Raw genomic sequence first — 14,214 nt, forward strand, 5'->3', positions numbered from 1 at the left:
GGGAATACCAGACGCTGTATGTAGGAGGATGTCGACACCTTCCTGCGAGAAATGCAAAAACCTAACATTGTCATCTCCCCTGACAAGGATATACTCGTACATCTGACTGGGGACCATTTGTGAATTTAATATTCCTTAGAAACTTTCTTCTTTGGAAGAAAATCAGTTCAATCCGCCTAGGGTGAATGCCACTTTCAAAAAATAAAAACAATAATCTTTAAATAAATAAAGCAAATATATCTCTTTCTATATTCATTTATTTATTTAAGTTAATTCTTTTAAAAAAATAAAAATAAATGTTCTCTATAAAAATATTTCTCAGTTAAATATTCTTCAAATCAATAAACCGATGTCGCTCTTTTTTAACGTTACCCAACATGTTGTTGCCTCAGTCGCAAATTAGACAAAGAATAGTAAAAAACTTTAACTCACTTTTTCCCATTGTCAAAACAACATTTATTTCCTCATTCTCCTGCCATGCTTGACTTCTCATTACAGCTATCACAGCACATCTCTAACATGCTCTTGAACATCATCCACGTCTCTAATGTGATCGTCTTTTTTAACATGTTCTTTCTCCTGTTCATAGTGTTTTTCTTTACCAGTGATATCATTTTGCATTCATTTACATACACACATATGCACTCTGTTACATTTTAAAGCTGTACTTATTTAAGATCATATTGTTTTAGTCAACAGGACGATATAATTTGATTTGGGAACAATGCATTTTAAAATTGGTTAAATCGGAATTTTTTTTTACCTTAGTGATATCAAATTAAGCCCAATCAATATATTTGCTGACTAGAATATCTCATTTTTTAAAGAAGTGAGATAACACAGGAGTCTCCAAATTTTTCGAACGGGAGGCCATATTGTTAACTTTTTAGAGCAATGAGGGCCAAAATAAAATTTAAAAAATGACATGGACATGTTTTATAGTGTCTTGCTTTTTAGGGAAACTGGTTCTCCAAAACCTCATTCTTTTAATCATTTTCTAAATATAAAGAAAAAAAACACCACACTATTCTTGCACATTTTCGTTTTTGTAATTTTTTAAAATATTTTTAATAGGAACTCTATGAGCCGGATTTAAGATTCTGGCGACCCCTGCCTTAGCATATAGTTATATGAATTGGTCACCTGAATTTGTGAAGAGGCCAATTCCTCTAAAAGGTTTTGCTTGCCGGGCAGTTCCTTCTGCAATAGATTTAATTCTCTTTCTTGAAAATTCTTTTGCAAACTCAATAATCTCAATTCATAATCCAGATCTTCCATTTCAATATTGCCTCTTTTAATCAGCTCTTCTGCAAAAAGTAAACATAAAGAAAGGAAATTACTGAATGGCCGAGGCGATAAATCCATGTAGTTATGTTGTGATGTGATTCATGACATTGGCAAAAGCTATTTTGGATGACTATAGCATCTTTATGTATAGCCAAGAACCACGCCAACATTTAGTAGAAATTTAGTATAAAAGTTATTGTTTTAATTAAGGAAACAAATGAAGGATACATATGGGCATGCATGTAAAAATGGAAATAAATGAAACATTGAAAGAATAGAAGGGTCACCAGAGGTAGCAAGTGTTAACTAAAGCATAAAGAGTGTTTCATAAATTAAAAATGGGGGGGGGGGGTTATTACAAAACATTTTTATGTTTATAATGTTATAAGAATAAAAACAGTTATTTTCAGTTAGTAAAATGGTTATAGTGCAAACACGTGTTTGGTAAAGGAAGTTGAGTTAGTAGTCAGAAGTCAAAATGTTCATTGTGTGAATAATATGCATATGTAAGTATGTATGTGAGTATTCTGCAATGTGGCATTGTGTATGTGTGTTGGTTTACTTTGTTTTTATTAGTGTATGTAAGTGGGTAATAATTCTTTTCCATTCACCTGACAATTGCTAGTGTGTAGGAATGTGTGTGCGAGATGGAAAAGTTTGTACGTGTAACATTCTTCCGCCAAAAGACACGAGGAGTTGAACAGGCGTTCTTGACTTCTTCCGTGCAGGTATGGCTGAAGAAAACTGATTTTGTTGAGCAGATCTGATAGGATTTTTTAATTTATCATTGACCTATTATTTTCACATATACAAATTACTGTTTGGGATATAAAACGATTTTCATTGGTTGAAAATGCTTTGAGTTCACACGTTCCTGTGAAAACTCCCTTGCTTTGAGGAGTGAGGAGGAAAGTGAATTACAATGAAGCAGAGAAAGAAAGAGTGTAGCAATTAGAGTCATTTGTTTTTTCGCGTTTGTAGGAATCATTTCATGATTAGGTTACCACAATATAACCTGCCAAATTACAAAGTTTAACAGAATTCAAATCGGAATATCGAGGATAAAAGTACAAGCTGTGAGCGCAAAATTAACTGCACTGTGTGCGGTTAATTCTACAAAAACAAGAATAGATTCATTCTTAAAATAAGTCTGTCCGTTTATCATTGAAAATTTCATATCAGACTGAAGAAGTAATTATTTCAAGCATAAATAAAATAAAATACATGTATGAAAGATGTTCTGTGTTAATTAATCCCTATTTCAGTCACATAAATTATTTAGTTGAAAGAAAACACAGAATGCCAGATTTCAGTATTTATATAAGGAACGGGAATATTTTCTTCCTTTTCTTTTCTTCACAAATAACATAATGAACTAATCCTTGAGAAAAACATCTCACTTATTTTGCTATTTTGGATTGCCAATAGCACCTATTTTGCATAATCACGACCTTCACCTCCAAATCAAACTGTTCTAAGTTCATGTTTGCATACAGCAACTATTTCCTTGCAGCAAGCGCATGTTAGTCATGGCTGCTTATCCCTCTGTCTCTTTGCACTGAAACCTATAAATATAATATATGAAACGTATAAATAGGAACTTATTCGTTGTTTGATAATGTGGTTAGCTTGAGAAATTATAGCTCATTGAATCATGAGTGAAAAAAAGTCCTAAAATTGAATATTACAAAAATGTGAAAAGTTAATGGTATAAATATCTGGCAGCATGTGTAGCTGCTGTTCTTATATATTATTTAATTGGAATTCATTATTGAGATGAGTAATATTTATTGCGGACTATTTTCGACCAACTATTCCCCTGGCCTTCATCAGGTGGTAACTGCGACGGGATAAGAACTCTGAATCTCCTAACTGTTGTTGTCGTCTCACCATGAGAATTGTCTAAAGATAGCGGTTTCAATCCTACCCAAAGCCGGCCAGAGGCTTACTTAGCCAAAACATGGTGAGACAACAACTATGGAAGGCAGTAATTGCTGAGGATGCAGTTGGGAGATTCGGAGTTCCTATCCAGTTGCGATACCACCTGATGAAGGTCAGAGGAATAGTTCGCTGAAACATCATGAAACAACAACTAAAGAAGATGAGGATTGCTGTTCTTAGTTGAGACTAGTTAGGAATATGATGAGAAGCAAAGAAAAAATTAGATTCTGCATACGATCCGTGCTTGAAAAGAAAATGAATAATAATTTGCGCTCACAGCTTGTACTTTTATCCTCCATATTCCGATTTGAATTCTGTTAAACTTTGTATGAGGAGCGTTCCATAAGTAACACCAATTTTCTTTTTATTTCGCCAGAATGAATCAGAGGAAATTGCAAATTACATTGTTTCATCTTCATTAAAGTTTCATCTCTCTTACAGATATTGACAGTGTGAAACTCTAAGAAAGCAACCTTGTGTTATGGGGGTGCATCAGAAGCAGAAATGCCTGCTTGAATTCCTGGCAATAGTGCATTGGCAATGGTGGTGACTATAGACAAGAATAAATTCTGGAGCACAAAAGGTCTTCGTAGCTATTTAACTTTTTGAGTTAAAAAAAAAAAATAGGAGGCTTTACTTTTGAAATGACTTTGAATTTACTCAGGAACTTTCCACAATCAAAACAAAAGTCTATGAAATGGTGACAGTCGTTTGCGAGTTGAACGACATTGATTTAAAAGCAATATGGAAGAAAAAAAGAGCAACAATTGCGGTTGACCACAAACAAATGATATCAGATGATCACCGATAAAAACGTTCAGAAACTTGTTATTCATGATGTCATATTGGAGAGTATTAATATAGCTATCGTAGTGCCTCAACTATGGCTAAATTAATGGTCCAAGGTGAGCGCGTTCAAAAAAAAAAAAAAAATGAAAAAAGATGTATTTGTCTTGCATATATATAAAAAATGTCAAAAAAAAAAAAGGGGGCTTCTACAGAAATGGAAATTACAGATTTTGTAGTCGATAAATGGAGTTTTCAGATAAAAAAAACAATAGTTTCAACTAATTTTTTTGTCGATTCTAATAAGTTAAAATGGTAGCTTCCAAATTATGCAGTCGAAATTACCTGAATATTACTGAATTATTAAACAAAACAACTTTAATCGGGTTAGCAGGTAAAAAAAATCGCCAACATCTTGTTTGAATTAAAATGGAAAATTACCTCCCTTTTGAACTCTCCTGTGTCTTACAATCGTTTTCATCAAATTCTCTTTTTTATTTTTTTTAATAAATAATTTTCTATCTTATCGATTTTCGTAATTTTTTTTTAATATAATCATCTTAAAAATATAAGGAATATTTAGATACCATTGTTTTCATGTGAAATTCAGTATTAGGATTTCCAAAATTTTGTCTCGATAGTGTAGAAGCGCCCCAAAAAGTCCTTTTTGTATTTCTCATACTCTATCTCTGGAACATTTTTTGATGCAATATCTCAACTATGACTAATATTGTTCAATTTGATGGTCGGAGGTGAAAGTTTTTTAAAAAAAAAGGAAACAAAAAAAAGAAGATATACCTATGACGAGATCCCTGGCGACACAAGATGATCTTGCTTTTCAAATAGAGGAAGAGAAGATGGGAGAGGAAAAATAGATGTTTATGAGATTCCTGTCCACCAGAAAAGAGTAAATATTTCAATAAGAAAAGAAAATATAAGATCTGATAATATGATTCGTGGAACAAGAGATTGTTTTTCTAGTTGAATTTGGTAAAAAAATGAATTTTAATTACTAATTGAGTGAGACAGGTACAATGACTTGGGTTCAGGAGGTCTGCTCTGGTGTCTGGAAGGTATTGTCATTGGGTCCACCTGTTGTATTTAACTACCAGACCATCAAACCAAGTGATAAGTTAGTTGGACAGATAAATAAATAAATTGAACCTAGGGAGAGATATGATCATGAAAGACGAAGAAGAGAGAAAAGAAAGAGAAAATGAAAAGAATAAAATAATGGGTTCACGAGAGAAGAAAAAGAATAAGAGAATGGAAAAGAGAATAATAACTCCAAAAAGGTGGAGGGAGGAATTTCTGATTTGATAAAAACGATTGTCTTTTTTAGAATAGGGTCCAGAGTCCTTTTTACTGACTGGCATCGAGACGTCCACATCGCTCTCACCCCGCCTGGGGGGGGGGCGAAACCCTCATAAGAGCTAAGTTGAAAAGCTCTTGTTCTTAGCTGGGAAATCGATTAGTGGAACTTAAGTATACAACCTGCATCATGAAGCTTGAATCAAAGAACTCGACTAAACGTGTAAAACGATTTATGATTTATAATTATTTTGTTTCGTTATATAAAAATGTCCCAGAGTTTTTCCTTGTTTCTCGATTTGCTAGCCTGAAATGAAGATGCAGTTTATTTCAGGTATGCCCTGACGCCAGATGATGAAGGAGACAGACTGGATCCAGCACAAAGCCAGAGTGACGTGCCCTGAGCAGCAGAGAGATATTTTCCAGTGACCAGTGAGAGTCTGGTCACCTTTGAGGGGTCCACCACTAGACAAGTAAGAATGTAGCCCTGCTGGGTTGCATCTATGGTCCTGTGAGCTGGGAGCGACAAACACGCCCAGAAGTACATCACAAGTATGCTCCAGTGAACCAGGATAGCGACGGATGTGGCCCGGCCCTCTGAGAAGGGGGGTAGGGTTATATTATATACCCTTCTTGTACCCAAACGTTAAAAATGCTGAAAAATGTTAAAAAAATAAAATATCTTATGCAGTCAGTACCCTTTTGTACTTCTTTTTCTATATTTTTGTCCGATTTAATTAAGATATGTCCATCTAAATCTGTGCATTTAGCACTGAAAATAACGAACATGGTATTTTAAACTTAAGTGTGATAGACCAACGAACATGTTAGAATTCACTCAGGATTACATAGATAACAAAGGCTTTATAGATTGGCTCAAAGGAAGATCACTCTATTGGGATCACAAGTGGATTATATTGTTTGTCAAGATCAAGGCTTAATGGCCAATACTCTTAATAAGAAGAGTGGTTTCTGCAATGACAACAAGTGCAGGTTCTGCTCCACAGAAGTAAAGAGTGTGAGCTACCTGACATCCAACTACTGCTGGCAGACGGTTATTATATAGTGTGACGCAATGGAGTTTATAAATATCTTCACTGGATCGTTTTAAAAAATTGAATATCGAGCAACAAGTCCTGGATACATACCAGAAAGAACAGTTGGAAATGAATCATACATCATCGACTATGACTGTGGGATTTGTAAAGCTATGTGCCTAGAAAATGGAGCTATTACACCTGTCATAGGGACAAGAAGGAGAAAGCATCAACCTTAGCAGAGTTAACAGGGAAAAGATAATGAAATACCACAATCTTATATACGATATAAAAAGAAACTGGAATCTTAGGAAGATCGCCATCATTCCATAGGAGCAACCAGCTCATATAAAAGCAACCAGCTCATATAAAAGAATATCAAAAATTACTTCGCAAATATACCCAGTGAACGAAGTGCAAAACAGATACAAACAATTGCAATTTAAGGAACCGTTAAAATCTTCAAAATTCTTCTGGTTGGAATGTATGAGATAGTGGGTGAATGTCTGGCATCTGGTAGGATACCCAATCGCCAGCTAGAGGTCAAACGCCATAGACAAAATAGAGTGATGATGAAGAATGATGTCATGTTTAAGGAGAGAGAGAACTAAGGTTTTCAGATCAGTCTCTCTGGGAAACTGTGCAATCACTACAAATAATGTAGGAAAATTTTAGTCTAAGACGAATGTTACTTTGATGTCTGTCCGTGTGCGTCACTCATTTCAATAAGTTAGAAAGTTAAGTTTAAAAAGTAAATAACTAGCTAAGATGACATTAGCTTCTCTCTCTCCTAAGTGAATTCTCTCCAAATAAAACCTTGAAGAAAACACTTTCTACATAAGAAAACTCGACAATAGATAGCATAAAAAAGATCCCATATAAACACACCACACGTGTAAAGGACGCATGTATGTCTAAAGACTTTTTATTATCATATTGAAAATGTTACAATATGTGAAAATAACAATCAAAACACGAATAGTAGCTTGAATAATTCATATTGCTGTTTTTAAAATTAGCCAAAGATGACGATCAACAGGCTCATAAAAAACAACTCATTTCTGACGTATTTTTAAAATGGGCCATAGTTCTCTGCTCAAGTGTCAAATAAAACTGCCGCAGATGATTGAGCAACCTGATGTTATATGGAAGTGAAACCTGGTTAGCAAGTGTTGAGGACATGTGTTGCATGGAGACAAATGATATGAGAATGATGCAATGGATGTGTAATGTGAGTCTCAAAGGCAGGTGTTGTTCTGACGACCTAGACAGTATAGGGAGATGCACACAGAAGGGATACTTTATTAGTATGGTCATATTGAAAGAATGGGTGAGAGTTCTTGGGTTTATAGATGTAGAACAGTTAAGGTAGCAGGTTGACGGAAAACATAGGAGAAAGTGATACGGATGGACTTAAGAGAAAGAGGGATAAATAAAGACTTGGCCAGAGATAGGTTTATTTGGAAGTTTATTTCTAAACACATGCCAGTATATAAAGACGAACGTCGTGGTGGTGGTGATGATGCTGCTGCTGATGATGATGATCGTCATCATCATCATCATCATCATCATCATCATTATCGTTGTTATTGTTGAGTATCATTCATTTATTTCATATAAATCAGATGATTATTGTTGGTATTGGTTTCTCCAATATCTTTCTAGTTAGAATTCTTTCTAGAAAGACATCCGGTACTTAAGGTTGCCAACATCCTTAAGTAAAAGTGTTTTTGTGGAACAAACTGAATTCGAACTTGGAACATCCAGGTTGTCAGTCTGTGTCATAAAACCCTTAACCACCTCACCTCCCTGAAGTTGATGATGATGAGTGTGGTATTGTAATACAAGTTTATAAAAATGAACACACATTCCAAGTATTTTAAAATCGACCAAAGATGACCATGTATGAGCTTATGAATGCAAACACAATTGCTATTTATATTTTAAATATGACCCAAAGATGACTACACTTACATGTTTTTAAAAAAAAAAGACACTTACTTTGTGCATTATACTTCTCATAGAACAGGCAGACTTCTGAGCTAAGTTTGATGAGTGTCTCTCCCCTGAAAAATACACAGACATTTTTATTTTTACTAATGAGTCACCACTTATTTTGAATATAGCTATCTACTATCTATAGAGTTGGGTTTTTTTTTTTCATGAGACTATAAATACAAGTGGCCATATAATTCCAATATGGTAACACTTCCTGATGATTGATTTCTTATGGAAATTATCAGCCCTTGTCATTCAATTTTATAATTTCCTACGTTAATTCCAACCAAACTAACTCTCCCAAATAAGTCATACTTAGAGGAGGTAAGACTATATTTCACTCATTAATAAAAGTCTACTAATACTTCCCCATAAATAACCAGATTTAGTTCATTGGCTCCATTTCTAAATAAAGACTATCACTGTTTCATTTACACATTTATTTATACTATCTTTCACTGATTATAACTTCCCTATATAAATAATCATCACTCTCTTCCTCTTCTGCTTTGAATCTTACTTTGTAGGCAATTTGATTGGCTGTTCAGAATCATTTTATAGAATAACAGATTACATTTGATCAGCATTAACAAAATCCATTTCAGGAAAATAAACATGGCGTCTGCCCATACTATATTTAATAAGCACAATGTTGTTGACTAGTATAAAAATCAATAATAGCTTAAGATTCAATTAATAACCAAACAGTTCAAGGTAGCACTGCATGCATCATGACTGCTGATCTTTGGATAATTACCCCTCATTTGATCAGCAAAAGATGTGAGGGATGCATTTCTGGCATGAGACATCATCAACAGGGATTTAAATATACTTTTGTATTTTTTTCATCTAGTCTCTTTGGGGCCCTGTTTGTCCATCACTTGTAAAGATGACCGTGATCATGGGATTGTTCTGTGGGTTTGCATATGGCTTGTTAGATTGATTTGAGCTCTGAAGTCTTTCCTGCATGTTGGACACCTGTGGGATGATTCTGTGGCAGAGGTGCTAACTGCTCTGTCTTTGCGAATGTCATATTCCCTCTTGCATTCTTCATTGCATGCAGATTCAGCAATTGTCACTCCTTTTGTGAATTGCGGCACACCAGAAACAGCTGTCTTGGATTAATTTTTCCCATCAGTCAGAAAACAAACCAAACTGTTTGAGAAAGACCTTCAGATTGTCTTGGACCATTTTCACAGTTTCTTGGCATGTCTGGCATATATGGTCCGAGTTTCACAGACATACAAGTACCATAGTCGTATTCGTCTCATTAGATTGGTTTGGTTGTTTTGTGTTACAGCATATCAACCTTTTTCGAGTTATTTAATGTCGAATCCAGTCATTTTGATAAAAATCTTTATGTTTCAAGTTCTTTATATTTTCAAACATTTATTCATGGTGTTTGGTTTGGTTGTTTTATGGCGTATCAACCCTTTTTGAATTATTTAATGCTAAATTCGATCATTTCGATAACATTTTATGCTTCAAGTTCTTTATATCTACAAATATTTGTTAATGATGTTTGGTTTCGTTGTTTTCTTTTATGGCAAATCGACCCTTTTCAAATTACTTAATGCTGAATTTGGTCACTTTGGTAAAAAAAAAATCTATGCTTCAAGTTCTTTATATTTTTAAATATTTATTCATGATGTTTGGTTTAGTGTGGTTGTTTTTTAGAGGAAAATTGTTATTTTTTTACTTTGCAGAACATGATTGAGTTTTGCAAAAGGGAAAAGATGATAAAAAAACAATAACAACACTGTTTCGTGCATTTTAGGACAGGAAGTGGGTATCTTCAGGCAGCTTGATCTAGTAGCACCAGATCGTTGCATTAAAAAAAAAAAAAAAAAAAAAAAACTGTTCTCTCTCCGTGCTTCTGTTTTAATGAACAGTCTACCAGAGATAGTCACGATGTCTGTCATATCCAGAATTAAAGTCGCCTTGAAAAAAACATTCAGATTTTATATAAGTATACATATCTAGAAAAAATTGTAAGTGAGTGCGGAAATTACTTGCTTCAAAAACGCCCACATATTTGTGCATCTTGTAAGTTTCAGCTGCTGAATAACAGAAAGAAAAAAAAAATCGCGCCACTCAGTAGATTTTGTCTTCATTGATCCTGTGAACTACTGCAAATTCTCGTGGTTCATATGCAAATTAGACGATCTTTTGCTATATAAAAGCAAACCGTTTAAAAAAGCGGGAGAGATCGTTTTGAGGAAGGCGAGCTGTACATATATGCTACATTGAGGCGTAATGTATTATTTGAAGTTAGGAGGTGGTGCGAATTATGGCGTCAGTGAAAGGGAGTGCTATTAGTTTATTTATTTAGAACGCAATACATCTTCCAAACGTCCTTTTACATGGCTTGTTAATTTTGCTATTACTTCCATAAATTTGATTTGATTTGATCAATTATTAAAATCAATTATTAAAATCAATTTTTAAAAATCAGTATGTTTATGGTATTATTACCATACATTAACAGGGGTACTAATTAGAGGTCACCATTTCGGTAGGCTCCCACTTCGGGGCGCCTCCGATAACAGGGATAACTGGAGCGCTGAAATAGAAAGAAATACTGGTAAAAAAGACATTGTCTTCTTATAAAAATGAGGACGTGTAACGCGACTTTGTTATGAATTCATGAGGTTTTATGTATCCAATATATATGGGTGCTTTCCGGAAACTCGGGTTACAAAGAAAGACAGTGCATTTTGTAAAGTCTGTATTAATGTTCAATGCTCCTCTTGGCTACCTAACGGGAGCTGAGGAGTGAGGCGTGTGTTCTGTCTCTAGTCGCCGTGGAAGTAAGGACGTTTCCTTCACTCGAATGTCCCACGTAAACCGTTCTCGCTTTTCATTGGCTGGAACCTCTGATGACGTATAAGAAGAAAGGAATGAAAAGAGAAAAGAGTAGGGAGAAAGAGAGAACTAAGGTGAGAATACAGCCTAGTCTCGTAGTAGTAGCAGCTCGCTACATGTTAATTTATCCTAACACTCATCCTATGAACCACAAATTTTTTGTATATACAAATTAGATTGCACTATGACCCCTTGTTTCTCTATGATCCATTAGTTAATAGTAACAAAACTGTATGACCATTTTTGTGGGTGTATCTGTGTGTTCCCCGCCTCTACATGACTTATACATTATTTTTTTTTAATTATTTCGTGAAATCAAAAAATGGCATAGTACTAAAATGAACTTAAAATCGATTTCGGAAATTAAATCTGCAAGGATGCATTTTGGTTGATTCGTAAACAAATCAGCCATTTCAATATTTTCTTAATTGTTAACAAAAAGAATGAATAACTTTGTGACCCTTCGAGAGTTGAAAGAAGTTTGAAAGCATTTAAACTGTCGAAGAAAGTCGACAAAACATGACAAAGGCCTGTGGTCAGTTTCGGAATTGTGTTGAAGCTATCATCAAACTAGTGTTGGAACAATTAATTAGAATTGGGAATCAGAAAAATCGGAACATTTCGGGTTATCTGAAATCGGAAAAATTTGAGCTTAATTTCCGATTCAAGAAACGATCCTTTTATATTATTATTATTATTATTTTTATTTTTTTGTTCAAAACTAAATTTCCCGTTGCTGGTACTAATGATAAAATGATAAGTATTTATTGATTTTAAACTACCAGTAAAACTAAAATCTATAGATTATAATGATATTTTTAGGTAAAATTGACACTAGAAAAAATAGCATGGGAAAAAATGACACAAGTGGATAAACAGAAAAAAAAGAAAAAAAAAAGAAAAAAAGGGAACAATTTTCTGTCCCTTTTTTCTCTTTTCTTTTCTCTTTGCAGCATTTTCATTTTTAAAATAAGTTACTTGTCTTTAAAAAAAAAAAATCCATGACCAACTATGCTCAACTGCCTATAAAAAACTTCAAATAACATTTTGTCAACTTACAAAGAACTACTGCTAAATCGATTAGTTTTAAAAGAGAAATAAATCTTTAGCTGCCTCATTATTTCCAATCAGTTACAAGAAAGCCTGGGAGAAAAAATAATTAGAAATATTTATTTCTGTAATGTACGTGTCTTTTTTTTTTTTTTGGAAAATTATATGCACATATTACATGAGTTTTTACGATAATCTGAAAATCTTTTAAAAAATCAAACTGAATTGGAATTCTCTCCATGAACTCTGCTTCCCCGACTGTACGAATATGCAGAAATTCGAACAGATATCTTGCTGCCCAACTCCCTACTTAGAGTGGCTCTGAAGACATACCCCATAATTCAGAGTAGCCTCTTACGTCGCAGTAACAATTCCTCTTGTTTGGGGCGAATATAAGTAAAAAAATAAAATAAAATAAGATATAGCTGAATATTTAGAAATTGAAAAAGAATCAAAATCATTAATGCATCTTATTTACGTATTCATTTTTTGCTGATTGTTATCCTCATCTTCATAGTTATTGTTGCTTCCCCACGTTTCGGCCAACTCATCCTCTGGCCTTCTTCAGGTGGTTAACCGCAACGGGATAGGAATGCTGAGTGTTGTAACTGTATCCCTAGTAATTACTGCCTTCCATAGTTGTTGGTGTCTCACCATGTTTCGGCCAACTAATCCTCTGGTCTGATTTGGGTAGGATTGAAACCGCTACCTTCAAACAATGCTCATCTGGAACCATAGAGACTCAATGCCTCTATCCATTGTGTCAACAGAATGCCATCCGGCCCTGTGCACACCAATGATGGGGAGGTGGCAGTGTTCAAGTGGATACCGACGTATACTGACGACTTAGATAGACCAACTTTGAATCCAGTCGGTTCCATGACACCATTTTCACTAGGGATATCGGCAACCTTTACGTGATTCCTCCTCTAAGTACTTGATTAAAAAAAGCAAATGGTGAAACCAATACCAACAACAGAACTGAGCTAGTCAAAAAAGTCATACAAATTTGCATTCACTCATGATGGATAATTCAGCGTAATACTTCATAAGAGTGTGATATAGTTTGTGTGAAGCATTGTAATAATATATAAAGACTAGATTTTTTAACTCGTTAAAAACGGGCAAAAGTTATAGCCTGTTGCCTTATGTCAAATTGATGACTGAATATAGTTAAATTGGTGCTCATTTTTGCATTAATCCCCATTAATCTTTAACTGTGCATTAAATGAATACCATAATATTTAATTCGCTGCACCTTATCATAACAAAGGTCCATACAAATTTTCAACCAGATTGGGTCAGTAGTTTCCGAGAAAACCTCTAGAGTAAATGCGGTATTGTGGTAACCTATTCTTATTAATCCCTATTAACCCTTAACTGGCTATGGAACAGATACCATAATATTAATACTTAGTTTGCTGCATTTTATCATAACAAAGGTTCATACGAAATTTCAACCAAATCAGTTTAGTAGTTCCTGAGAAAAAGTGGAATGAACAGACAGACTAACAAACAAACAGGCAGATAGACTAACAGAAATATGATACAGATAATTCATAGAAGTCTAATAACAATGCATAAATATATTGACTGATAAGGAGAACGGAATAATGAATAACAAGGTGTTTTTTTATATAATAAAATCTTATTTGCTTCCAAATTCCCTTCGATCACTAGAATCGTTTGCATAAAGTGTGAATATTACAATATTTCAAAGATATTACCTCATTATCTGCTTTTTTTTTTTTTTTTTTGTTATTTTACCCTAAAAAAGGTATAATGTCACTTAGTCGTAAGGGGCTATTATTTGGGATCAGATTTGCAAAGATACTATGCAGGGAGTTGGGCAGCAAGATGTCTATTCACATTATACTTGAATTTCTGCATGTCAGTACAGGAGCCCTGGAGAGAATTCCAAAATCTAACAGTTCAAAAG

At 34.2% G+C, this 14,214-nt stretch overlaps 1 protein-coding gene across 2 annotated transcripts in view; it reads right to left on the minus strand.

Moving 5' to 3' along the window:
* LOC145296679 (coiled-coil domain-containing protein 146-like) overlaps nucleotides 1-14,214 on the minus strand; it is an 87,471-nt gene that overhangs the window by 11,917 nt on the left and 61,340 nt on the right. For both annotated transcript variants that reach the window (XM_080142634.1, XM_080142642.1), the window contains exons 15-16: nucleotides 8,364-8,428; nucleotides 1,144-1,307 (exon numbers count right to left, since the gene is read on the minus strand). In XM_080142634.1, coding sequence (XP_079998760.1) covers nucleotides 1,144-1,307; nucleotides 8,364-8,428 — 229 coding nt within the window. The remainder of the gene's footprint in view (nucleotides 1-1,143; nucleotides 1,308-8,363; nucleotides 8,429-14,214) is intronic.

Source organism: Euprymna scolopes, chromosome 2, assembly GCF_053919585.1.
Source record: "Euprymna scolopes isolate OS-2025 chromosome 2, ASM5391958v1, whole genome shotgun sequence".
In the NCBI taxonomy this organism is placed as follows: Eukaryota; Metazoa; Mollusca; class Cephalopoda; order Sepiida; family Sepiolidae; genus Euprymna; species Euprymna scolopes.